General features: G+C 35.3%; 1 protein-coding gene across 1 annotated transcript in view; it reads right to left on the minus strand.

Annotated features, from left to right (window-relative positions):
- Positions 1-26,337, minus strand: part of PKHD1L1 (PKHD1 like 1) — a gene marked incomplete at both ends in the record, with an annotated part of 159,996 nt that overhangs the window by 106,941 nt on the left and 26,718 nt on the right. The window contains 13 exon segments of the mRNA XM_080694743.1: positions 984-1,156; positions 2,338-2,501; positions 7,104-7,228; positions 8,776-8,925; positions 10,710-10,823; positions 12,240-12,397; positions 14,014-14,157; positions 14,879-15,014; positions 15,383-15,542; positions 18,153-18,244; positions 19,452-19,720; positions 21,666-21,755; positions 25,310-25,420. Of these exon segments, the coding sequence (XP_080550869.1) occupies positions 984-1,156; positions 2,338-2,501; positions 7,104-7,228; positions 8,776-8,925; positions 10,710-10,823; positions 12,240-12,397; positions 14,014-14,157; positions 14,879-15,014; positions 15,383-15,542; positions 18,153-18,244; positions 19,452-19,720; positions 21,666-21,755; positions 25,310-25,420 (1,886 nt within the window).

Here is a 26,337-nt window from a genome sequence, read left to right on the forward strand (position 1 = left end):
AAGGTAATACAAGAGATGTTTAAAGTGGAACTATTGTGGTTGTCAGATGAATTTGAACATGCAATAGAATTGTATAGAACTACACACACATGCACACACACCCACAAAATCAGTGGACTGATATCTGAATAAAGTTTATTAGGGGACTGTATCAATGTCAATTTCCTAGTTGTCATGTTATTCTGAGAATAATTGCCTTGTTCTATTAAAGATAATCAGTCTAGCCACTTGTAATCCCAGTACTTAGGAGACTGAGACAAAAGGATCTCAGGTTTGAAGCTAGCCTCTACAATTTAGTGAGACCCTCTACAACTTATATCCTGTTTCAAAATAAAGGAAAAGTAGCACTGGGGAAATATTCTATCAGAGGTAGAATGCCCCTGGGTTTAATCCTGAGAACAAAAAAATATATATATTCAGATATCTATTTTATTCTTAATTTTTTTTCAAGTTTGGGGATGGAACCCAGTGGCATTTGACTTCTGAGCTACACCCCTGCCCTATTTTTTATTCTTTATTTTGAACCTGGGTCTCACTGAGTTGCAGAGGGCCTCATTAAGTAGCTGAGGCTGTCCACGAACTGCGATCCTCCGGTCTCAGCCTCCTGAATGCTGGGATTACAAGCATGTGCCACCACGCCCGGCTTATTCTTAATTTTCAAAAATTAAGAAATCTAGCCTGGCGTGGTGGTGCACGTTTGTAATCCCAGCATTTGATAGGCTAAGGATCATGGTTTGTGGACAGCTGCAGCTACTTAGTGATGCCCTTTGCAAGTCAGTGAGACCCTGTTTCAAAAATAAAGAATAAAAAATAGGGCTGGAGGGTATAGCTTGAAGGTAGAATGCCCTTGGGTTCCATCCCCAGTACTGTGAAAAAAAAATCTATTTTACTTTTAATACATATTCTTAATTTTCAAAAATTAATAAAATTTATTACATCAAAATGAATGTTGGAAATAGTAACTTGTAAAATTCTAGGCTTACCTGCCCAAAGCTTACAGCCATCATGGGTATATTATGACCGCAGTTATATGAAGACATAGTAATAGAATACTGGATTGTCTCAGTTGATCCATTTATTTTGCTCTGATTCACCTGAATGTGTTGTAAAAATATTCCTTTATTTGCTAATGCTGGATGTCTTCTCTTTGGCATTTCTAAAAAAAATATAAAGTAAATGGCAGATAAGATTGAGTATTTATTTTTATTATTTTATTACCATATCTCATGCATGTATGAGTCTATTAACAAAACTAGAAAAACAGTGCTGTTATGATTTAGGTATAAAATGTCCCCCAGAGAAGTCCATGTGTTAGACAAGGCAGCCAACCCAAAGGTGGAAATGCTGGAGGAGGTGGATCACTGGGGGCATGGACTTAAAAACTGTATATATCGCTGGTGTCTCTTCTCTCTCCTCTCCCCTCCTTCCCGTTCTCTACCTCCACCTCTTTTTTGGATGTCATGAGGTGAAAACAGCTTTTGCTCCTCCGCCCTTCCCTAAAGCCCTTTCACCAAGCTGTCTCTGCCTTGGGGCCAGACAATTCTGGACTAACTTTTGAAAATGTGAGCTCCAAATAAATCTCTCTTTATCTAAGTTGTGTTTGTCGGGTGTTTTTTGCACAGTAACAAAGAAAACATGACTAAAACAAATGCTAAGACTATTAACACTCAAGCCATGAAAAATATCAGTGCAACCTTATTAAACAGATGATAATGTCAAAGGTTGGAACTATAGGAATGTATTCCTAACTAGATAGGTTTCTTGAAGATAAAACAAATAATATGAAAATGCTTGCCATGATGTATTTATTTATAAAGAATAAAATTTAGGGATATACAGCTAATTCTTGCTATAATAAGAAAGTTTACATTAGGAATACATTAGTCCTTAAAATAATCACCTTTCCCTAGCCACTAAAAATAAATTAAATCATAATAGTACTGAAATGAAAGAATAGACCATTTAATATATAGAAATTAATACTTTTCTCTATACTAATGACATAATAATTTCTATGGTAAGATTTTACTATAAGATTTGTTTATTTATTTATTTATTTCAATACCAGGGACTGAACCCAGAGGCATTCCATCTCCAAGCTACACCCCCAGTGCTATTTTTTATTCTTTATTTTGTTGTATTTGTTTAAACATGTATTGGTACATTGTACTCATACATCATTATTCTGAAACAGGGTCTCACTAAATTGTAGAGGACCTCAAACCTGTGATCTCCCTGTCTCAGCCTCCCAAGTATTGGGATTACGAGTGTCATCACAATGCCCTGCTTACTATAAGATTTTAAAGATAAAAGTATACATAAAATGATACAACATACCCTCCAATGTTGAGATTGTAGATGTCTGTCCAATGTAAACCACATCCACATAGAAGGACTGTGATTCTGATGCTTTTTGTAAACTGATCCTTTGAAGAGAAAACTTTGTCCCACTATATCTGGTTTGTATGAGATCCAGAAGATCTATGCAAGTGTAAGTCCAGCTGAAAAGATTAATTCAGTGTATAGATTAGCAATAAGCAAATACACTATAAAAAGACATTAAAGTTTTTAAAGAATAAAAGCTCTTATTCCCCACCCCCAACACACACACACACACACACACACACACACACACACACACACACAGGCACTCTATTAGCACAGAGGTGTAGCCATAAAAAGGTACAGCAGGCTGAAACTTTCATTCAGTAATAGGTTTAATGTGCAAACAAACATAGGGTTTTTTATATATAGCCTTAGAAGAAGCCATATATGTATAAAATAACATTCTATACCAACAGGTAAAGCACACATTTTGGTACAGAGCACATTAAAAAAAAAAAAAAATAGAACAGAGTCAATTATTTTAGTTTAAAATGCTAGAGATAGTAATGTTAGTAATCCCAGTACTTAGAAAATCAAGACAAGAGGATCTCAGGTTTGAGGCCAAACTTAGCAATTCGGGGAGAACTCAGCAATTTAACAAGACCCTGTTTCAAAGTAAAAGATAAAAAGAAATGAGGTTGTAGCTCAGAGGCAGATGCCTCTTGGTTCAGACTCCGGGGGGCAGCAGAGATAGAACAGTATCAGTCCAATGCTAGTAAGGAAAGCTGGAACATAATAGTATTTTCAGAAGAGGTCAGTGAGTAGCATTTTTTTTATTGTTTTAAGTAACAAAATGTGCTGTTATTTATAGATATTAGTGATTCCATGGCATCTTTTAAATGTATAATATAAATGCAGATTTTCCATTAAATATTAACTATATTGAAATCCCATAATTTTTTTTGGTGGTACTGGGGTTCCTGGAAACCCTTCTACATCCAGGCTACACTCCCAGACCTATTTTTTATATTTTATTTGGAAACAGGGTCTCTTAAGCCAGCCGGGCTAACTTTGAACCTGTGCGATACTCCTGTCTCCGCCTCCCAAGCACAGGGATTACAAGCGTGTGCCACCACGCCCGGCTGAAATCCCTTAATTTTAATTAAGTAATTCAGCTGTGAGAGTTTTCAACAGAGAAAAGTAGTGTATCCAAAAAATTAAATATGGTTCAACACTAATCTTTGCATCATTTTCCACTGTGGTTATTAAGTGACTGCTTTGTTCGGTTGGTAAATTCATGACATTCACCTCCAGAGTATCAAAGCTTAGATTTCACATACCAGTTTTGAAAAATGGTATGCAGAGCTACATTATGTCATGGTGCTTTTTAAATTAAAAAAAATAAAATACTTTGGTAGTTTGGGTATAAAATGTCTCCCCAGGGTTCCTGTATGGAAGGCTTGGTCTTCAGTGCAACAATGTTCAGAGGTGGGAATATGGGAAATGACTGGACCAAAAGGGCTCCAATGTCATCAAGGGTTCAATTCATTGATAGGTTCATAGCTGAACAGACTATTGGGCGGTGGTGGAAACTGTAGGAGGTGGGTCCTAGTTGAAGGGAGTGGATCCTTGCGGGTATGCTCTTGGAGATTTTATTTTGTCCCTGGTATGTCTCTGTTTCTGTGTCTGTCTCTCTCTCCTTCCTGGATACCATGAGATGAGCGTGTTCCTTTACCGCACCCTTCTACCATGATGTTCTGTTTCATCTCAGACCCAAAGCCCTGGGGCCAGCTGACCATGGACTGACAACTCCGAAACCCTGAGCCAAATTAACATTTCTTGTTTTAAGTTGTTCTTCTCAGGTGTTTTGTCACAACCTAACAAAGCTGACTAACACAAGTACTTAAAATGCCTAAGTAGAATCCTACTAATAATTTTAGAATTTTTAAATTAAAAAAAAATTACCACTTGAGCTGGGCATGGTGGTGCCCCACTCTCGTAATCCCAGCATTTGGGAGGCTGAGACAGGAGGATCGCGATTCGGGGACAACCTCAGCTACTTGGTGAGGCACTTTGCAACTCAGTGAGACCCTGTTTAAAAATAAAGAATAAAACATAGGGGTGGGGGTGTAGCTCAGAGGTAGAATGCCCCTGGGTTCCATTCCCAGTACCTCAAAAAAAGAAAAAAAAATACAATTTAGCAAATTTTTATGCTTGTATTGGTGCATTGTAATTATACATCATGTTGAAGTTCAAAGCCTCCTTTTATCACTCCTCCTCTCTCTCCCAACCTCCTTCCATTATTCTACTGGTCTCTCTCCTTATTCACCTAAAGTCCCTTTTGTTTCCTATTTTCTCTACAACTTCCATATCTGAGAGAAAACATATAACCCTTGACATTCTGAGACTGGCTCATCTCACTTAGCATAATATTCTCTAGTCCATCCATTCTCTCGCAAATGACATAATTTTGTTCTTTTGGGCTGGGTGAAATTCCACTGTGTGTATACACCACATGTTCTTTATGCACTCATCTGTTGACGGAGTCCCATCTGTTGATGGAGTCCATAATTTGGCTGTTAGGAACCATGCTGCTATAAACATGGATATTCCTGTATCACTCTAGTATTCTGACTTTAATTTTTTTGAGATAATGAGGAGTGGTAGAGTTGGATCATATGGTGGTTCCATTTCTAATCTTTTGAGAAAGCTTCACACTGATGTCCATGGTGGCTGTACTAATTCACAATCCCAACAACAGTGTGTAAGAGTTCCTATTTCCTCACATCCATGCAAGCAGTCATCCAGAATAAAAAATTGGATGTACAAAACAGGACCCTTTATAAGAAAAAAGACTGCAAATGACATCTTATATGAACGCACACTGTGTCATTGTGGCTAGAAATTTCAATTTTTTTAAGGCGACCTACTTACTGAATTTTGAAACTTGATTTACAACTAAAAATATCATGGTTTAAAGGAAGTTATAAATGATTCTTGGGGGAAATGGCACTTTTAGTACAAACACTATATTGGAAAAAACCTAACTCTAATACATCTACTTGATGTAGGTGGACTGTGTGACCTATATACAAGCATATTTAGAAATATCTAGTACAATCAGGAGAGTGGTTTTTTTTTTGCCTTGACTGAATAGTTTTAATGGCAGAATTGCATATTTTTCAAAAATTATGACATCCTTGCTTAAAAATTCTGTGACATTTAGAGTAAAAACAATCCACTGGTTCCATCAATTGCAGTATATTTTCAAATGACTGCAGAGAAGATTAATCATAGACTTTAAAGGGGGCAGCCTATTTATTTGACATCATAAGTGATAGTTTAATAAGATGAAAAAATAAGATCTATATAATGTCCCAACATCATATTGCAGTGGAAGAAGAAAATGTAGACAGGTGGTGGGCATCAAATCTAAAATTGTGATTCCACCACTCAATAGAGCAAATGAAGAATGGTGGTAGCAAACACGTCTTTAGATGTCCCTTCAAGACTGATTTATGGGCCGGGTGTGGTGGCACACGCTTGTAATCCCGTGCTTGGGAGGCGGAGACAGGATCGCGCAGGTTCAGAGCCAGCCTCGCTGGTTTTAGAGACCCTGTTTCCAAATTTAAAAGTATATAAAATAGGTCTGGGAGTGAGACCAGAGATAGAAGGGTTCCCAGGAACCCCAGTACCACCACCAAAAAAAAAAAAAAAAAAAATGGGCTGGACACGGTGGTTCATGCTTGTAATGGGGAGACTGAAACAGGATGATCACAGGTTCAAAGACAGCCTCAGCAAGTAGTGAAATGCTCATCAACCTAGCAAGATTCTCTTTAAAAAATTAAGATAAAATAGGACTGGAGATTTAATTCAAAGGTAGTTGCACCTACGTTTCATCCCCAGTTTTTTTTTTTAAAGGGTGGGGCTGTGGCTCAGAGGTAGAATGTCTTAGATTTCAATGCTCAGTAACCCCCTCCCCACACACACACACAAACACAAAGAAGGACTTCCGCTTCATCATGATCTACCATGGGATTACTCTTCATCTGAAGCAAATTAGTCATGAGGTAATATTATACAGCATTCTGTTTGTGGAATTTCTATGCTCTTTGCCAGCTAACATGGGTAGGACTACCTCCACCTGGGGCATTGCTTCTATCTAAGTGATTACTGGCAGAGGGTGGTTGTAGCCTCTGCTGAGTCCACAATTAACCTGTGGAATTGATGAATTATGATGATTAAACAGCATTCTTTAGTTTCACTATGCTACTGCCTTTAGATTTCCCTGTTTGCATTTCTATGTGTTTAACTTTTAGCAAAGCAAGTATCATTTCAAAATAACTTTTCTCCCTTTATCCTGATACATTCATCAACATATTTTATTTTTTGTATTGACATAAACCAAGCACTTTTTTATCCAGTGGCTGAAGGCATAAGCTGATCTCTTTCTGCCTTCCTTCAGTAGCTAGAAGCATCATTTGATTTACTAATGTAATAATGTATAATTATCTTACCAGTGTTTCATCTTTTAAGTGGTGATGGGTGATGAAGACACTAGGTTAGTTTTTATAATCTATGGGTTTCTTTCTCTCATAACTATTTCTTTTAAGAAGCATGTGTAAAGACCAGAAATATTTTATTTATAACCGTATATTCAAAATTCTCCCTCACACCAAACAAAACAAAGCAGAACAATAGCAGAAACAACAGCAAAGAAACAAGTTTCTCTTTATAGCTTATGTTCTATAAGTTTTCAAATTCACAGTATAACTTACTTGTTTCCATAAGCAAAGTTATATGTAAATTGTGTATCACTGCTTCTACTTATCTTGCCACTGTCTTGGTATTGGAATTTTAGACCAATATAATTTTCCAGGAATCCTTTGTATGCTAAACATAACTGCATAAAAAATACAAAAAAAGAAGTAAGTAGCAATAGCTTACCATTAAATTGTTTTTAACAAGTCAAATTAACTCAATTAAATTTAACAAATAAATATTTATTATTTTCCATATCATCTGTACCAAATACAAAGGAGAGAATGATTAAGTTCAGCAGGTTAGCTGTAAGAGAAGAATTAGGGAATATTTTACAGATAAGGAAGTGGAGTTGAAGTGACATTACAATTAATGATTAATTTTTCTCCTCCTCCTCCTCCTCTTCCTCCTCCTCCTCCTCCTCTTCCTCCTCTTCTCTTTCTTTTTTTTTTTTTTTTGTTGTTGTGCTGGGGATTGAACCCAGGGGCCTTCTACCTTCGAGCTATACCTCCAGATCTATTTTATATTTTATTTGGAAATAGAGTCTCACTAAGTTGCTGAGAGCCTCACTAAGCTGCTAAGACTGGCTTTGAACTTGTGATCCTCCTGTCTCAGCCTTCCAAGTACTGGGATTACAAGCTTGTGCCACCATACCCAGCTTAATGATTAATTCTTTATTATTTTCTTAGATCAGGCTTTCCTTAAACTGAAAACAGTTCACTCCCTGTGGAATGTTAACTCTTAATTTTTCAGTAAACTTAAAAGTCCATTGCATGAAGAGAACGGAGAGGTAAACATTCAGGTTGGTTAATAAGGATATGAATTAAATATGAATGTCACTGTGAGGCAGTAATTAAATATCCATGCTAATGGTCCCAAACTCCTTAATGATTAAGTATTTGGCAATACTTTAAGAACTTTGAACTTTAGAACATGTGCCACATTTGAGTTTTAACATAAGAGAAAGCATAAAGCTACATTTGCTAGTTTTACATACTCATATACTAAAACTACCATTTCCTGGGATCATCCTTTTCTTTTCTTTTCTTTTCTTTTTTTTTTTTTCTTTTTTTTTTTTTTTTTTTTTTTTGGTGGTACTGGGGGTGGAACCCAGAGGCTTTCTACCTCCGGGCTATACTCCCAGACCTTTTTTATATTTTTTTATTTGGAAACAGGGTCTCACTAAGTTGCTGAAAACCTCACTAAGTAGCTGAGGCTGGCTTCAAACCCTTGTGATCCTCCTGTCTCAGACTCCCAAGCACAGGGATTACAAGCGTGTGCCACCACGCACAGCTTCATCCTTTTCTTTCATTAACCTGACTAAACACTCAAAATCGGTCAATGATGACTATCCTTTTTGTTTCTTAATGAAGAAAACTGGGAGAGATTATACACTATAATTGTTTTAGTATATAAACTTGTGGGAAGATTATGAGATAAAAAAGAATACATGATACATGGTGCTACACACACACACACACACACACACACACACACACACACACACGCTTCTTCCCGAGAATCCTCCAAAGAGGAAACCACTAAATTACCCAGAATGTGAACCATGGCGCCTGCCCAATGTGACATGATTTCACATGACAAGCACTTGTCCTTGTCTTAAAATTTCATGAAATTTTATTACCAAGGTGTTTTCCAGATTCAATTAGCATATCATTTTGTTGAGCTTACCTGATTATAGGGAAATAGTAAAATGTCTCCATATGGTAGTTTGTTTGGTTTCACATCTGCTGAGTCAAAAAGAACAGCTGGGTTTTTCAAGGAATAACGACCACAGTAAGCCTCGGTTTCAGCTGTCTTCTGCCCTCTATTAATATGCTCCTATAAGAAAGAATAATACTTCAAATGAAAGTATGATTTATTGTCTTGCTTTTTCCCCAACATCCCCAGACAAGTTTTTCAAGGTCCATTTCAGATCTCACTGCTTTCTGAACTACGTTAAGTTAAAATGTTCTTTTCTTTCCCTGAAATTGGAAGGCTGTCATCAGATCCATAATCACCTAATCCCTTTATCTGGTTATTTCCCAAGTCCTTTCCTATACTTTCAGCTGGTTAAGGATATTTATTAAACTCCTTTAATGAATATTTATTTAATGTTTATTATTTTCTAGGTCTCTCCTTATCTTCAGAATTCAAGCGATGAAGAACAATATCCCTACATGTAGGGTTATCAGTTTTGAATAAAGGAATTAAGAAGTTTATATTGTCAAAGCTAAAAGGAAGTATCTAACACGTATAAAAAGTCAAAAATGACTCAGAGTAAATGATATATGAGTGAAGTTTTTAAAGATAAACAGGAGTTGTTCAAATGGCAAAAAGGGTCAAGGAACTTCAGAGAAAGGTAAAATATATGCAAAAGGCAGAGGCAGAGACATGAGAGACCCTGGCGCTGGAAAATACAAAGAGATATATCAAAGTCAATCACTAAGCTAAGTATGAGAATGAGGGAGGGTGAGGGAATGGGATAGGAATTGAGTAAGGGCTAATTGGATGATGTGTGCATGTATGTCTCCATCATCTTTTATCCTATTAAGATGTATGACTACCAGTCGAGGTGGTGCACACTTGTAATCCCAGCGCTTGGGAGGCTGAGACAGGAGGATCGCACCGGTTCTAAGCCAGCCTCAGCTACTTAGTGAGGCCCTCAGCAACTTAGTGAGACCTTGTTTACATATAAAATATAAAAAAAAAATAGGTCTGCAAGTATAGCCTGGAGGTAGAAAAGCCCCTGGATTCCACCCCCAGTACCACACACACACACACACACACACACACACACACACACACACACACACACACACACACAATGTATGACTACAATGCACCAATAAAAATCAAAAAAGATTAGGTAAAGCACACAAATATGTGTGTGGATGGTGATGGGAGAACCAGTAGGAAAAGAATAGAATGTTAATTACTTTTACAGTCCTCATGACTGCTGTCCTACATTTATGGAAACATTTATGAAATTGAAAGTTTGCCCATTAAGTAAAAAAATTTTCCTTTTTGCCTCACTAATCAATTTATTCTTACAAAGCATCATGTGATATGCATTTCTATGGGTTCATAACTACTTCTGGAGCATGATTATAAATTAAATAATGATTATATATTTTAATAAAATTTTAAAATAAAATATTTAAAAGAAAATTTTAAAGTACAGAAAATAGCATTAAAATATTTGCATAAATACACATACCTTAACACTTCCACATTCTTCTTGGAACAAATAAGAATTTTATATTTTGGAACCATGTTAATTTATAGGCAAATAAAAGAGATTACAGATGAACAGATACTACATAAAGATACATATTTCTTGTTCTTAAAGTATCTACTTGGTAATTGTGCATATCTGGCTTTGCCCAGCTTGTCTACTTTCTATTGACCAAGTAAATTTATATGTGGTGGAAATATCGCTTTCACAAATGAATCATTTTATAATGTAAGAAGATGCTAGGACAGGACTTACCAATAAATCTATAATGAAATTATTTTTTCTCTTTGATTATTAAAAGAATTCATGCTAATTCAAAAAAATCATATTTAAACATTTATATGAATTTTTATTTGGTCTGTTTCAAAGTTTATTAAACATTCCATACCAGGTCAGAATCAGTTTCATAGTCTCTGAAGTATTTCACAACAAATCCTTCTTCAAAATGTGAAATCTGTGGTGGACATTTAGTGCTAACCATTTCTTCCACTGTTACCTGAAACTAGATTGACAATATGCATGATAGTAACTTCGTCTTCATGAAGACTTAGACCATTAGAAGTTCTACAAGTATTTCTATTAGTAATTCTAATAGTATTAGTAATTCTCTTAGAATTTAAAGTCCCCATACGTTAACCATAATTATTAAATGATTATCTAAATAACATGTAAATGATTTTTAAGAGCTTTATTTTAAAATGACAACAGCTTATCTGATTGGCTATTACTAGTGCAGTTATGCAAGACAAACATATTTGTTTAGTGATGTTTTAAAAAGAGCAAAGAAGAAAGCCTAAATAGTGTCAATTAAGTACATTCCAAATAAAATATTTTACCAACTCAAAATTAGACTATATTCTCCAATGTATTGTTTTTTAAAAAGATATATATATATATATATATATATATATATATATGTCTCTATATATGATAATAATACTGAGTTATATAGAAATTAGTGCAAGCCGGGCGTGGTGGCGCATCCTTGTAATCCCCGCACTTGGGAGGCTGAGACAGGAGGATCGCACAGGTTTGAAGCCAGCTTCAGCTACTTAGTAAGGCCCTGTTTCCAAATAAAATATAAAAAAGGACTGGGAGTATAGCCCAGAGGTAGAAAGCCTCTGGCTTCCATCCCCAGTACCACCAAAAAAATAAATTAGTGCATATTTATGAGTCCCCTATAACTTCCACATCTATATCCCTGCCAAGGCACAAAAATAATTGTTGCTTAGAATGAATGTCTTTAAACAATAGGTAATCTTAAAACATCAAACAAATAGTAATTTAAACTCATTATTCAGGTAGTTGTCAAGATTCAGTAACCCAAGCATTCTTTCTTTCAGAAAAGTAGTTCCACAGGTAGAAACATTAAGTCCTGTTCACATAGATCCAAGAACTCCCCTTTCCTTCCCTGTGTCTTGTAATGTTTCCTCCCTTCTCTCCTCACTGTAGGTTGACTCCATCCCCCCACACCAAGCAGGAGAATGTATTTCTACTTCTTAAGTATTCTTTGAGGAACATTTACATTTAGAAGGATTTCTATGTAATGAAATAATTAAACATTTAAGCTTCGTCACTAAGCTTTTACTATAGTACATCCCTCAAGGATATTTTTTACTTCTAAAAGATGACAAGTTGGATTTTGAATGAGGAGCAATGCTGGGGTGTGTAGCAGGACACAGAGGCAGAACAAAGCTCACATGGCTTTGAGATGCTTTGTCCAGAAAGAGGAGTGATTGTGTTAGATGGCTTCTGTGTTTCCCTATAGAGAAAAAATTTTCATGATATATAAATTTTGGTAAATTGGTGAAATCCTAAATTTGTAGAGATTTGAGGAAGTAATGTCTGTCTATAAATGGCCAGGGATGTTGTGTGAGGATGCAGGGGATATGCATAGAAGATCATTCCTGTAGCTTACTTCAGCTTCTGATGACCATGGGGAAAGAGGCTGAGAAATGATCCCATCCCAATTCAGTGTGAATGTCTCCAAACTGGGCTTTCCTTTGGTTTGTTCTGTAATTTCCAGTGTGACATTATTCCCTTCAAATACATCATAACCCAGCAGATCAAAGTCTCCTGCAAATTAAATTCCAAAAATAATTTTAAGAAAACAATTAATAAAATACAAACATACCTACCATAGTCATTTAAATATGACCAATGTAAACCAACAAATAGCAATCAAAGAGATTGAAACAGTAATAAAGAGCCTACCATCAAAGAACTAGGACCAGATGGTTTCTCAAGTGCATTTTATAAAACCTTTATAGAAGAGCTAATACCAATACTCCTCAATCTATTTCATGAAACAGAAAGAAGCGGGACTCTCCTAAACACATTCTATGAAGCCAACATCACATTAATACCAAAACCAAATAAAAGACAGCTCAAGGAAGAAAAACTAGAGACATATATTGTTGATGAACTTAGATGCAAATGCTAAACAAAATACTAGTAACACTCATTCAAAACCACATCAAGAAAATCACACACCATGACCAATTAGGGTTCATCCAGGGATGCTAGGTTGATTCAACATACAAAAATCTATCTATGTAATTCATAAACAACCATAATTCATAAACAGAATTCATAAACAGAATCAAATATAAAAAGTTCATGATCACTTCAATAGATGCTACAAAATCATTTGACAAAACCCAATATCCTTTTATGCTAAAAAATAACTACAGAGAATCAGAATAAAATGAACATACCTCAACATCATAAGAGCAATATACAATAGGTCCATACCCAATATCATATTAAATGGGGAAAAGCTGAGAATATTCCCCCTAAGAGCAGGAACAAAACAAGGATATCTCTATCATCACTTCTTTCAAAATATAGTACTTGAAACTCTAGCCAGAACAATAATATAAGAAAAGGAAATCAAAGAAGTACAAATTGGAAAAGAAGAACTAAAACAATTACTATTTGCAGATGACATGATGCTATACTTAGAAGACCAAAGAAACTAAACCAAAAGCCTTATTGAACTGATAAACAAATTCAACAGAGAGTCTGGATACAAAATCAATTTTAAAAAATCAGACGCTTTTCTGTATACCAACCATAAATCCACTAAAAAAGAAATCCAGAAAACACTTCTACATAGTATATCTCACAAAAAAATAAAATACTTAGAAATAAATTAGCCAAGGAGGTAAAAGACCTCCACAAAGAAAATTATAAAACACTGAAAAAAGAAAATGAAGAAGACCTTAGAAGATGAAAAGATCTTCCATGTTCATGGACAGGCAAAATAAATATTAAAATGGCCATTCTTCCAAAAGTTATTCACATATTCAATGCAATACCCATTAAATTACCAAGGTCATTCCTCACAGACATAATAAAATCAATACTTAAATTTATTTGGAACAACGAAAAACCCACAATAGTCAAAGTAGTTCTCAGCAACAAAAAGCATGCATGAGGTATCATAATACCTGACTTCAATCTATACTACAAAACCATAGTAATAAAAACAGCATGGGATTGGGACAAAAACACATACATAGACCTATGGAGTGGAATAGAAGACTCAGAAACAAATCTGCACACATTATAGCCAATTGATTTTTAACAAAGATGCCAAAAACATACACTGAAATAAAGATAGCCTCATCAACAAATGGTGTTGGCAAAATTGGCTAACAATATGCAGAAAAATGGAAACACAAGCTTACCTCTAGTTGATATAAAGGTTATTGTGTAGATATAACTCTGGTGACTTTGTGTTCTTATTACTTGAACTGTATCTGGTTTTAGAGACCAGAGATCATTTAAAGCTGATTGCAGTACAGAGGCAGAAGCATCAGCAGGCAGCAGGACTTTTAGATAAATTGAAAAAGAAAAAAAAGCAGATTCTTAATCTTCCTGGATTACTGTAGCCAAAACTGATCTTATACTTAACTTTTTAAAGCACTCATATTCTGTACCATATAGTGTTTCACTTAATGAAATTATGCTTTGAAATTGATTCAAGTTCAATAGCATTGATTTTAAATTGGTTTATATCTTTGAAAGCAAAGATCATATTTTATTATTTTAATATTATAATAATAGGTATTGTGGTTTTGCAAGCTGTGAGCACTTATGCATATTTGCCAGTTGAAACACTTAACAGAAATGGCAAAAATTGTTTTTCTAGATTTTATATAAAATACATAAATGTGTTATTATTGAATGAATTAGTGCTTCATAGATATATTGCTTAATTTAAGAAATTTAAAAAATGTTCATTTCTCTGTAATAATAAATTTAACTTACACCAGTGAATCAGATATGTAAAATTCTCATATCCATTTAGATATACATTTATTGCTATCCTTGTAAGAGAAGATAATAGTACATACCATAAAGTTGCTTTTTATATAGCTGCCTTTTCTGTCCCAGCATGAAGACTTTTCTTCATAATATTTTTCTTCTTCTTTGTCTAGCATACTATTAAAAGTATATTTTCCAGACAATAGCAGTGTACTAGAGCAAATACATTAGAGCCACATCTATATCTAAATAGCAATATCATCTCCCTTACCATTTATAACTTACCAGTTTTTTCCATGTTATAGATTAATCTGTATTGGTACAATGAACACAAGTTAGCTTCCATACATGGGCTGGTTACTGTGATTTTCTGAACTTCATTAGTTGCATTAGTTGTTTCCCAGTTTTCTAATGTTATAACCTATTTTTCAATTAAAAAACCCAACTCTTTAATATATAGAAAAATTATTTTAAAAGTTTTTATTGGTACATTATAATTAAGGAAAATATACTTTAAAAGAATCATAATTTAGCTACTTAATGCCTTTTTATTACTGTACTGCAAATGAGAAAATGCTATTTTAAACTACTTAAAATTTGTCCTACTAACTAACAGCCTGTTGGGTTTATAATGCAGATATTCCAGGCATAACTCAAAATTGTCCATAATAATAATTATCCATTTTCCTAAAACAGCATCTTATCTAGTGAAATTAATAACCAAATAGAACTTTCTTTAGAGCCAAAGCCTTTTGAATGCCAGAGCCTTTGAATACTATCTTTGCTAACCTGTACTTCCTGGATGACCATTGACTGGGACTTGATAACTTGCTCTTCATTTAGTGCATCTCCCGTTTGTTGCTCAGTATAGACACTTTTATACTGGTACAGTCCAACATCAACAAAAGCACTCAATCTATACTCCTGAAGCAAGATTTCAATGTAATACCTGGAAAATAAAGTAACAAATGAAAATGACATTTTCCCCTGGAACACTCATCATGAATTTTTAATGAATAAATATCAACATTATCTATAAAAATCTATTAAATGATTTATATTGTTTCAATGGAATATAAAATAACAATACAATGTATTTTAAATATTAAATTAAACATTCTGTAGCAGTTTGCTAAATTATGTAAGAGATGTAATTTAAGAGAGTTGTTCTTATTCATGAACAATTCATTCAGCTTAGCAATAAATATTTATTAAAGAAGATACAATAAGTTAGCTTAAGGACTTTAAACAAAATATCCTGTAGATTATAATAACGATTCCCTAGAATAGAACACAAAGTTCATGCAGAAGTTAAACACTTTAATATGGTCAAAAATGATAAGCAGGCATAGACATGTATTATTTAACTGAGTTGATATATGTATCAATGATGAGAGTACTTGATATGGCTTGGGTCTTAATGATCCCTTAAAAGCTCACATGTTAAAGGCTTGGTTACCAGTTTAGGCACTAGTGGAAGATGGTGGGACCTTTAGGTGTTGGGACCTTGGAGAGGAAAGTCATTGGAAGCATGCCTTTGAAAGAGTCACGGAGACCCTGGTACTCCCCCCATCCCATTTTCAGCTTCTAGGAGGTGAACAGGCTTCCTTTGCCATTCACTCTTTGGCATGATGTACTGTGTCACCCCAGCCTTAAATGACAGGGTCTAGCAACCTTGGGCAGAAACCTCTGCAACAAATAAATAAGTCTTTCTTCCTTATAAGTTGCTTGTCTTGGGTTTTTGTCACAGTTCTGCTCTCACATTCCTGAAGGTTGACTACATTTGTAATATGGGGAACAAAATATTACCCCAGGAAATCTTTGTTGATTAGACTGACTGTAACCTGCCAAAGAGATTGGGTGGGATTCATATCTTACATTTGGAGGTCTTGATTCTTGAGAACTCCTGCCCATCCTCCAACTATCTGTCTAGAATAAGGCATTCACTCACCAGCTGAGAGAAGTGAATGTCAAACTACCGCTTCCCCATCTAAACCTCTGGCAATTTCAGCACGGCTCCCATCTGTGGAAAGGCCAGACGGGATTCCTCCCAATTGCCTCACATCACCCAACAACTACTCTTGTGTACAAAGAATAAATATTCCCAAATCATGGAAGACTTTGACTGGCCGACTTTTACTATATGATTAGGATGATGGGGTCCCAGATAGTCGCCCAGTCAGGATTGATATTAGAGGATTACATCAGGCTCTCGACTGCCTTTAGAACCTGTACACCAGCTCTGCTGAATCTAGATAGCCAAAACTAATTAAGAAGAAAGACCTAAGGAGAAATATTAAATTCTGTATTCTCACTTGCAGCATAAAAAATATTAATTAGGCACTTGTTATTTTTACTGCTTGGAACCTGTCTACCAATGTGACAAGTCTGAGATAGCTTCCCGAAAGATAAAAACCATGCAGAATGAGATGCCCCACGTATTTAAATTCCAACCAGGCCAGCTGAGACTGTTGATGTGCTAGGGAAGTCATCCTAGACCATTAATCCCCAACTAAACTTGCCAGGAATAAAAGTACTGCCCAGCCAACCACAAAAGTGTATGAAACAATAGATATTCTTTTTGAAGCTACTAAAATCTTGAGTGGTTTGCTATGCAATAAAACCTAACAGATACCATGATAAATGGATGATCGCAATACATATTTTGATGTTCTCCATATAATTTATCCATTTTTAGTATATCATGTATTTTATCTTCCTGTTTTTAGGGATTCTGAAAGACTTTTGGAATAGGATTATCTGCTATTTGGGTGATAGCCTCATCTGATTTCTGGATTTGACCTTTCAACATTGATTTAGGTGTGCCTTAAGGGTAGCAATTATATTTTAATATCCTTTGTGTTAAATGTTCAGTACTTGGCCAAAGCCTGGGATAAATGAGTGAATAATAAATATATATTAACAATGGTGCCAATTCACTTGGTTTTGTGATTTTTTTTCTGTAAATATTTAAGTGCTCAGTTGTTGGAAAAGAAAATTAGGTAAGTGAAGTGACTGAGAAGACCTAGGTGCCAGGCCTGGTGGCACACACTTGTAATCCCAGCTTTCAGGAGGCTGAGACTGGAAGATCGTGGTTCACAGACAACCTTAGCTACTTAGTGAGGCCCTCCACAACTCAGTGAGACCCTGTTTCAAAATAAAGAATAAAAAATTGGGCAGGGGGTGTAGCTGTAGCTTGGAGGTCAAATGCCTCTAGGTTCCATTCCTAGACCCGCAAAAAAAAAAAAAAAAAAAAAAGAAGAAGAAGAAGAAGAAGAAGAAGAAGAAGAAGAAGAAGAAGAAGAAGAAGACGACGACGACTTAGGAAAGAACTAAAGTCTGGCTTAAGTAAATTTCACAAAATATAATTTATATAACAGGTTTCATTTAAATTTCAAATTTACCTGGTTGGCTAATAAAATAACAGAGAATGGCCAATTATAAATTAAACCAATAAGCTATCACATTCACCATTAAAGACAAATTAAAACATTTTAAAATATAAGCTTATATTTTTAAAATACTACACAGTAACATAAAAATAAGAAAGAAACCTTACTCTTTTCCTTTCTGAAGATGAATATAATCTGATCTTTGTGTTGGACTGGAAATATAACTGTTGGCGTTGGCAGAATGATAGGCAATCTTTACCTTACCCCAGAAAAACAAAGAAAGAAGAATTTTAAGTAAATCTTTTTATTGTTTAATTATCATTTTTAGTACTGTCATTTTTCTTAGAACTTTTATGAATAGAAATGTAAAACTCCATATTTTCTTCTATGATCTTTTATCTATGCAACACAAAACTTTTAAAAATGATCAAAACCCACTCCTTTCTTCACTAACACCAACCAACCCCACCATACCAAATGCAATACCCAGATCATATTTCATAATTAGAAGTTTAATGCACCAATGTATGGGAAAAGGGTTGTTATTTTTAAGTAAATGCACTTTTACTCTGCTAACCACTTTTAGAGATTTGCTCCATCTTAGATCACTAGAGGTAGCCCTGAAAGATGTCAAATATTGCTAAATGGTTTTACATAGTGGAGTGAGGGAAATTTGGGCTTCCCATTAAGAATAATGTACGTCATCTGGAGGAAGTCTATTGGCAAGCTTTAGTAAATTGGAATTCATAAATTATAGATTGCAATTCAAACTTGTGCAACCAGTTTGGGAAGCAATCTTGTCATATAAATTAAGTCATAAAGTGTTATTATTGATTTGCTCTATTTCTTTCACATTTGTGAAGCTGTCCTGAGAAAATAATACAAAATGAAATAATATCTAATGTACCCAGATGTTCAATACAATATTATTTATAGTCATAAGAAATTACTTAAACTTTATAAGCCCAGGTAATAGTATACTATTCAATCACAAAAAATAATGGTTATATTTAGCATTTAATACTAATATGTGGCAAGAAATGATAATGAGATTGGGTTCTAATCCTATTGGTATAAAAAAGAGATTATAAAGATAAGACAAGATTTTCATCTCATGAGTAAATAATTATATAATAGTCCAACATTCTACTTATTTTTTGGATTTTCTAAGTTGTGGCTATAGTTCTTTCATAATAAAATATACATTTTAATTTTAAGGACACATGTGTTTTTCCCCTAGGCAGATGAAATGTAGATATGGGAAACAATTTTCTTTTAGGCTGTGGGTTTTCTACAACAGGTTTATAGTTTGTATCACATGGTAAAATAGCTAAGAACGTAACCCACAAAATCATTTCTCATATATTTTAATAGACTTATCGGTTTTGATTTAAAATAAGTGAGATACCTATGAAGACCATCATATAATTTTGATAATACCAAACTGTGTTTTGCAGCTTCTCTACCTTATCTTCTGGAAATCCTGTCTGGCTGAAATAAATGGCATAACGGTCATCGCCTTTAATGTAGAATCTGTAGACATCAGAATCTGGAGCCACCAAAAACCCACTGAAGCGTGCAACAAATGTGTCTTGTTCCATGGGCCATGTATAGGAAGCCAAATCTACCCAATGGGCACCCATGTATCCTGGAGTGTTTTCATTGTAGTCAAGTATCTCTTCAAGATGTGCTGGTCGGCTGTTATTCCACACCTCAAGCTTCAGGCCTCTTCCACCTAAATATAATAAAACAAAAGAGGCCACTTATTATTTTTTTGAGGGGGTTACTAGGGATTGAACGAAGAGGCATTCTATCTCTGAGCTATACCCCCAACTCTTTTATATTTTTATTTTGAAGCAGAGTCTAAGTTGTAGAGGGCCTTCCTAAACTTCTGAGGGGCTGTGAATCTGCAGCCCTCCTGTCTCAGCCTCCAAGTACTGAGGTTACAGGTGTGTGCCTAGCTGAAGCCATACATTGTAATCCTGACACAAGGTCTCAGTGACCTTCTACTTGGGTGATGGTTATGGATGTTTTATGTCAATTCACAGTTTTAAAGCAAGAATGAAAACAAAATAATTATAGGTACTCCTACATGAACACATTCCAAGAAGACAGACTGCTATAGCTACAATCTACATTTTATTTATTGTTACTTTGCTTATCTGAATCTCAGTTTTCACACATGTTAAATGGAAATAATAATACTATTTGCATGATTTCTGTGAGGATTATATATACTATATATGTAAACATCTAGCACTTAATAAGTGCTTTACATAAAGATAATAATATATAATAATTGCTGTTACCCTATGATATAAATGATTTTTATATAATGAAGTTAAAAACTTCATAATTCAGACCACTTTTTTCTTTTTTCTTTCTCCATTTGGAGGTGGGTACTGGGAATTTAACCAACCTCTGATGTCTATACTCTCAGACCAATTTTATTTTTTATGTGGAAACAAAGTCACTAAGTTGCAGAGAGACTCACTAAGTTGCTGAGATGGCTTTGATCCTACAATCCAACTATCTCAGCCTCCCAAGTACTGGGATTACAAGCATGCATCACCATGCCTGGTTTAGTTCAGATCACTTGATTGTAAAAGCTTTACCTTGATATTTTTCTAACAAAAGTTATTTCATTAATAGATAAGCCATTATTGTTGGTGTTACGATTTCTCTAAGTACTTGTTTATTCATCTTCTTACATACTGCTTCTGTGCTAAGATTGCATCTCCTCTAGGATACAGTATTATACTCTCAATAAAGTGTGCCGACACATGTCTGATCAAACTCTGTGACGAAGATATTTCTAAATTGGAAATTTCCTGTCACATTCTTTTCTTTATTTCCCCTTAAAAGGTGACAATCGTTAGGCTCATACTCTCCTCCTATATACTTAAGCTTGTTGGAAAGGTTACTCCTCTTCAGCTGAACTTGGGTGGAGGAAGAGCTAAAAGCTGTCCGCCTCTTAAAGTAGAAATGTTTTCTGATATACACAACGTTCTCTAAGGTCACCAATTATAAAGACCAAATTTATTCTCTTAAACTAGTAACTTTTTTCTAAGACTCAAGACAAAAATTTAAGTGGATAGTAAACAGAGTTTATTTGGCTTCAAATATCAACCAATCACAAAACTATGAATAGATTTCAATGTGTGCGCAACATACACGATACAGGCCATGATCAAATACATGCACAGCATTTCAATGGAATTAGTGCAGTAAGATCATACTGCAAGCTCACTGGGCTACAAAGGAAAAGTCTCAAATGAATTTCAAGTTACATTTTCTTCCATCTGTTTCCACTCCCAACTCATTCTAAAAAAAAAAAAAAAATTAACTTCTGTCAATTGTCATTTTTTCACCATGGAAAAGCATTTTAAAAATTTCCATATAGACTAAAATAAAGGAACTATTATACTCTACCAATAAAGACATATTTTTCCAATAGGAAATCAGAAGAATTTAGACTGAGTTTGTCTCCACAGGTAAACTTTAGATGCAGCTATTTTATGGATTATTTCCTAATCCAGAAAATGTAAATTCAAAAAGGTAACTTATTGTAATTCTCACGAGAAATTCTAAAATACTCAAGTAACATTTTTGACTATTGACATATCTCAATATATCTTACTGAGAATAGAAAATGGTCATTCTCTCTTATGGTAGCTTACCTGGATATACAGTTTTGAGAATAGAAGGTTTGGGGGGTGTTTTGCAACATATACTATTTTCTGTGACATTCAAAACATCACAGGCTTGACCTGTATGGAAGCAAAACACAGAACTGTTACAAATAAAGCTTCAAAGCACAAGTCACATCAGCCTATCCTGAAATCTTTTTCAATACAAACAAATCTGCATAAGGAAGTGGCAAAGTTGTGGCCCTTTGTTTCCTTTACTTATTCTCCATTAAAGTTTATCATTCATTAATTTTTATACTTCCACAAGGAAAACTTTTATTGAAAAAATACAAGTCTGAAAATTTCACAATTTCTGAGAAAATATATTTAAAATATACACGATAAGATTGTATCTTAAAATATGTCACTTATGCATCCAAAGTGAAGGCTTAGTATTGTTCCTCAGGGAAAAAAGTTGCTGAATGCTCATGATGGCCAGAATTTATGAAGATAGATGATCCCGGCCCTCTTTGGTTAAAAAAAAATGGTGGTTTAACCATACGATCTGGCTATACCACTCCTGGGTATCTTTCCAAAGGAGATGAAATCTGAGAACTACAGTAACATATGCATACCCATGTTCATAGCAGCACAAATCACAATAGCCAAAATATGGAATCAACCTAGGGCTCCATCAATAAATGAATGGATTACAAAATTATGAAAATAAATACAGTGAAATTCTACTCAGCAATAAAGAACAGAATTATGTAATTTGTAAGAAGATGGAAAGACCTGGAGAACATTATGTTAAGGGAGATTAGTCAAAAACAGAAAGAGAAGGGACGTATGTTTTCTCTAATATGCTCAAGCTAGGGAATATTAGGGGTACCAGAGAGACTCCAGATAATGGAGAGGAAACCTCAGCAAAGCCAGGAAGGAAAAGTAGGGGAGGAAGAAGGCTGAGCTCAATTAATGGGAAAGCTACATGCGACTATGTGTATACATGTGCATATAACATTGTTAACCTGGACACTTAGTATTGGGAGAAAGGGAAAAGGGGAATCGGGGTGGGGGCACCAAGTACTGTGTGAATATATGTCATTGTCAACATGATCCACATTATCATGTGAGACTATAATGTACCAATAAAAAATGGTGGTTTAGTCTGAGTTTTCAAAATATACATAAAGAACAATTGTGAAATGGCATTTTGTAGAAAGATTGAATCCAAAACAGAGAAGGGTCTAAAAGAAAACAATAACAAATTCTACACAGTTAGATTCGATGGAAGAGTCCACATTTCTAGAGCTCATGAAGGGTTGGTCTTCAGTGGGTATTGACTAGAAGAGGAATCACAGTCAGCAAAATGTGAGGATAAGTGAAAGGGAGGGTTATGTTTCTCAACTTCTGTTTGGTAGCCCAGAATACTTAATATTGTAACACTTTCACTGCTTTGAATGCCTTGTGGATGCAAGAAAATTAAACTAAAAACCAGTAAATTTGAAAAGTATAGTAAGCCAACATCCCATTTTATTGGGAGAAAAGGTAACCTTCCTAAACAGATCATTATTTCTAAGAAATTTTTGAGAATTCCAAATTTCAAATCTTCTTGCCACATTAATGACAATGAAATATAGTAGAACATATTATAGACATATCAGCTGTATTCTAGTCAAAATAGATGTAGTATCAGATTAAAAACAGGTAAAAATACCTAAGATTAAGATAATGGGTTTATATCCCTAATTTGAATATTTACAATATAAAATCTGATCAGACAATATAAGAATGTAGTGTGTGTGTGTGTGTGTGTGTGTGTGTGTGTGTGTGTGTGTGTGGTATTGGGGATGGAACCCAGGGTGGAACCCAGGGGCTTTCTACCTCTCGGCTATACTCTCAGACATACTTTTATTATATTTTATTTGGAAACAGGGTCTCACTACATTGCTGAAAGCCTCACTAAGTAGCTGAGGCTGGCTTCTAACCTGCACAATTCTTCTGTCTTAGCTTCCCAAGTACTGGTATTACAAGCATGCACCACCATTCCCACCATTCCCAGCATAATATAAGTTTTTAAATCATATAGACCAGGTTTTAATATGTAAGCAGGTGACCAGCAAAGATTCACAGGGACTAGAAAAATTAGTGTACAAATGTTAGATGAGGTTGCTTTCTATACATTCCTCTTCTTTTTTGAAATCACTATTTGGAAGGATCATATGCAGATTCCTTAAAGGGTAGAAAGCCTCTGAGCAAGAGAGCTGTTGCAGAACATATATATGCCCCCCTACACAGGAAGGCACCCTGTCCCCTGCCTATCAAGGGGAGTCATGTTCTTTTGACTCAGGGGCAAGAGTCCCACAGTTACATTCTTCTCAAGCTCCCTTTTTAGCTGCATATCCCCAATCTCTGAATAAATCTACACGAATACATAAAAGCTATATATGACCAAAGAAACAAACCCTATGTGAATTGGTAAACAGATCACACATTAATAGATTATTCTTTTGGAAAGATACCCAGGAGTGGTATAGTCAGATCATATGTTGAATCCATTTCCAGTTTTCTAAAGAATCTCCACACTGATCTCTATAGTGGCTGAATTACTTTGCACTCCCACCAACAGTGTATGAGTTCCTCTTTCCCCACACTCTCGCCAGCATTTGCTTTCCAAAGGGGTTGAAATCAGAGAGCTATAGTAACATATGCATATCCATGTTCATAATAGCACAATTCGTAATAGCCAAAATATGGAACCAACAGATGAATAGATTGCAAAATTATGGGAAATACACTCAATGGAATTCTGCTCAGCAATAAAGAAGAATAAAATCATGTCATTTGCAAGAAGATGGAAAGACCTGGAGAACATTATGTTAAGTGAGATCAGCCAAGCACAGAAAGAGAAGGGACATATGTTTTCTCTAATATGCCCAAGCTAAGAAGTATTGGGGATACCAGAGGGACTCTAGATAAGGGAGGGGAAAGCTCAGCAAGCTAGAATGGAAGGGTAGGAGAGGAAGAAGGCGGAGGTTGATTAATTGAGGAAATATATTTGAATATGTGTGTAAGTTTTAATGTAGCATGGTCAACCTGGACAATTGTTGTTGGGAGCGGGGGTTGGGGGGAAGGGGAAGTGGGTGGGGGAAGGGCACTAAGCACTAGCTGAATGTATGCCATTTTCAATATGATCCACATAAAAAAAGAATTTTTTACATAAAAGAATATTCTTTTGAAGGCCGGTATCATCAGTAATTACTATTGCTCAGATGCCACAGTATATAAGAAAAGTATAGGAGTATTCAAAAATACTAATTAAAATGTCCCATAATTAGCTAACTTGTTGAGAAGGAACAACAGTTCAAGAAGAGCATTTAAGAGCTTATTAAATAGGAGGAATGTCCTTAACTGTGGTGAGGAATTTGTGGATGGCAGCCAGGATGCTACTACATGGGCCCTTTAGGGCCACTGTGAGAGCTCAAGTTCCAGTCACACAGGCTGCAAGGAGTGATCCTCACTGTGAAACTGCAGAGAGAAGAGTGCCAAGCCCCAGAACTAAATGCATATGTGAAAACATCCAGCTTTAAATGGAAGAAAATAATTAGAGAAAATTATCAGCCCCCTTGCAAGTTATTAGAGAACAGTCAGGATTTGTTTCTATAAAGCAGCATATAAGAAATCATGAAGAATACCTCCAACTAGAACTCTCACTGGGAGGTCTGTCTGATCAAAGAACCTTCCTCTTATTGTTAGCGTAGTGCCACCTTGAATGCTTCCTTTTGAAGGTGAAATCGTAGTGACCTCTGGGGGAGAAAAGTTTATTAAATAAAATGTTAGGAATATCGCAAGCAAGCCCAAATAACTCATTTTAAAAAGATTTCTAAATTACCTAACATAGTGTAGCAGTGGATTATTGAATGAAAGAATGAGTGAATGAATGAAGTGTTGCGTTATTTTGTCACTGATGCAATCCTGCAAAGAGGATAAAATCTCCTGTCTTTCAAAGAGATCTATATTCCCTGGGAGACCAGACTTTAATGGTGACTGGTACTAAGGAGAAATTTTAGAGAATGGATGGAGTAAGGAAACCCTGAGCTGAGAATAGATATTTAGCTCTAAAGGAAACAAAGGAAGGCCAATAAAAAAACACCTGTTCTCCCATAGGCTTTGAATATTAAAATATTCTTATTTATTCTATCAAAGTTCTATGCGTTACTACATATGAATTTTGCATTAAACATATTTCTAGGACAAATAAAAATATTTCACATTTAATTCATTCTAAGACACATGTTTTTCACAGTTTAGCATCCTGAAATCTAAACATGTGTCTCCATCACTCCTGACCTGGAAGATACAGTTCTTTCAGGAGGGTGTGCATTTGCCTCTGACACTCTCCTAGGGGAACTATCAACTTGAGACCTCTTTAAAATAATTAAATTAAAATCTGCTTGAGAATGTGTGTGTGTGTGCGTGTGTGTGTGTGTGTGTGTGTGTGTGTGTGTGTGTGTGTGTACGTGCATGCATACATACACACAGTACTGGGAATTGAATTCAGAGGCATTCTACCTCCGAGCTATATCCCCATGCCTCACAAGTTGCTGATGCTGGCCAAGAATCTGCAATCCTCCTGTCTCAGCCTCCTGAGTACAGGCATTACAAGCTTGTGCCACCACGCCCAGCTGAGAATTCTTTTGTATCTCACTGGAACCATACATCT

The sequence above is a fragment of the Muscardinus avellanarius genome, assembly GCF_963383645.1.
Source record: "Muscardinus avellanarius genome assembly, chromosome: 4".
In the NCBI taxonomy this organism is placed as follows: Eukaryota; Metazoa; Chordata; class Mammalia; order Rodentia; family Gliridae; genus Muscardinus; species Muscardinus avellanarius.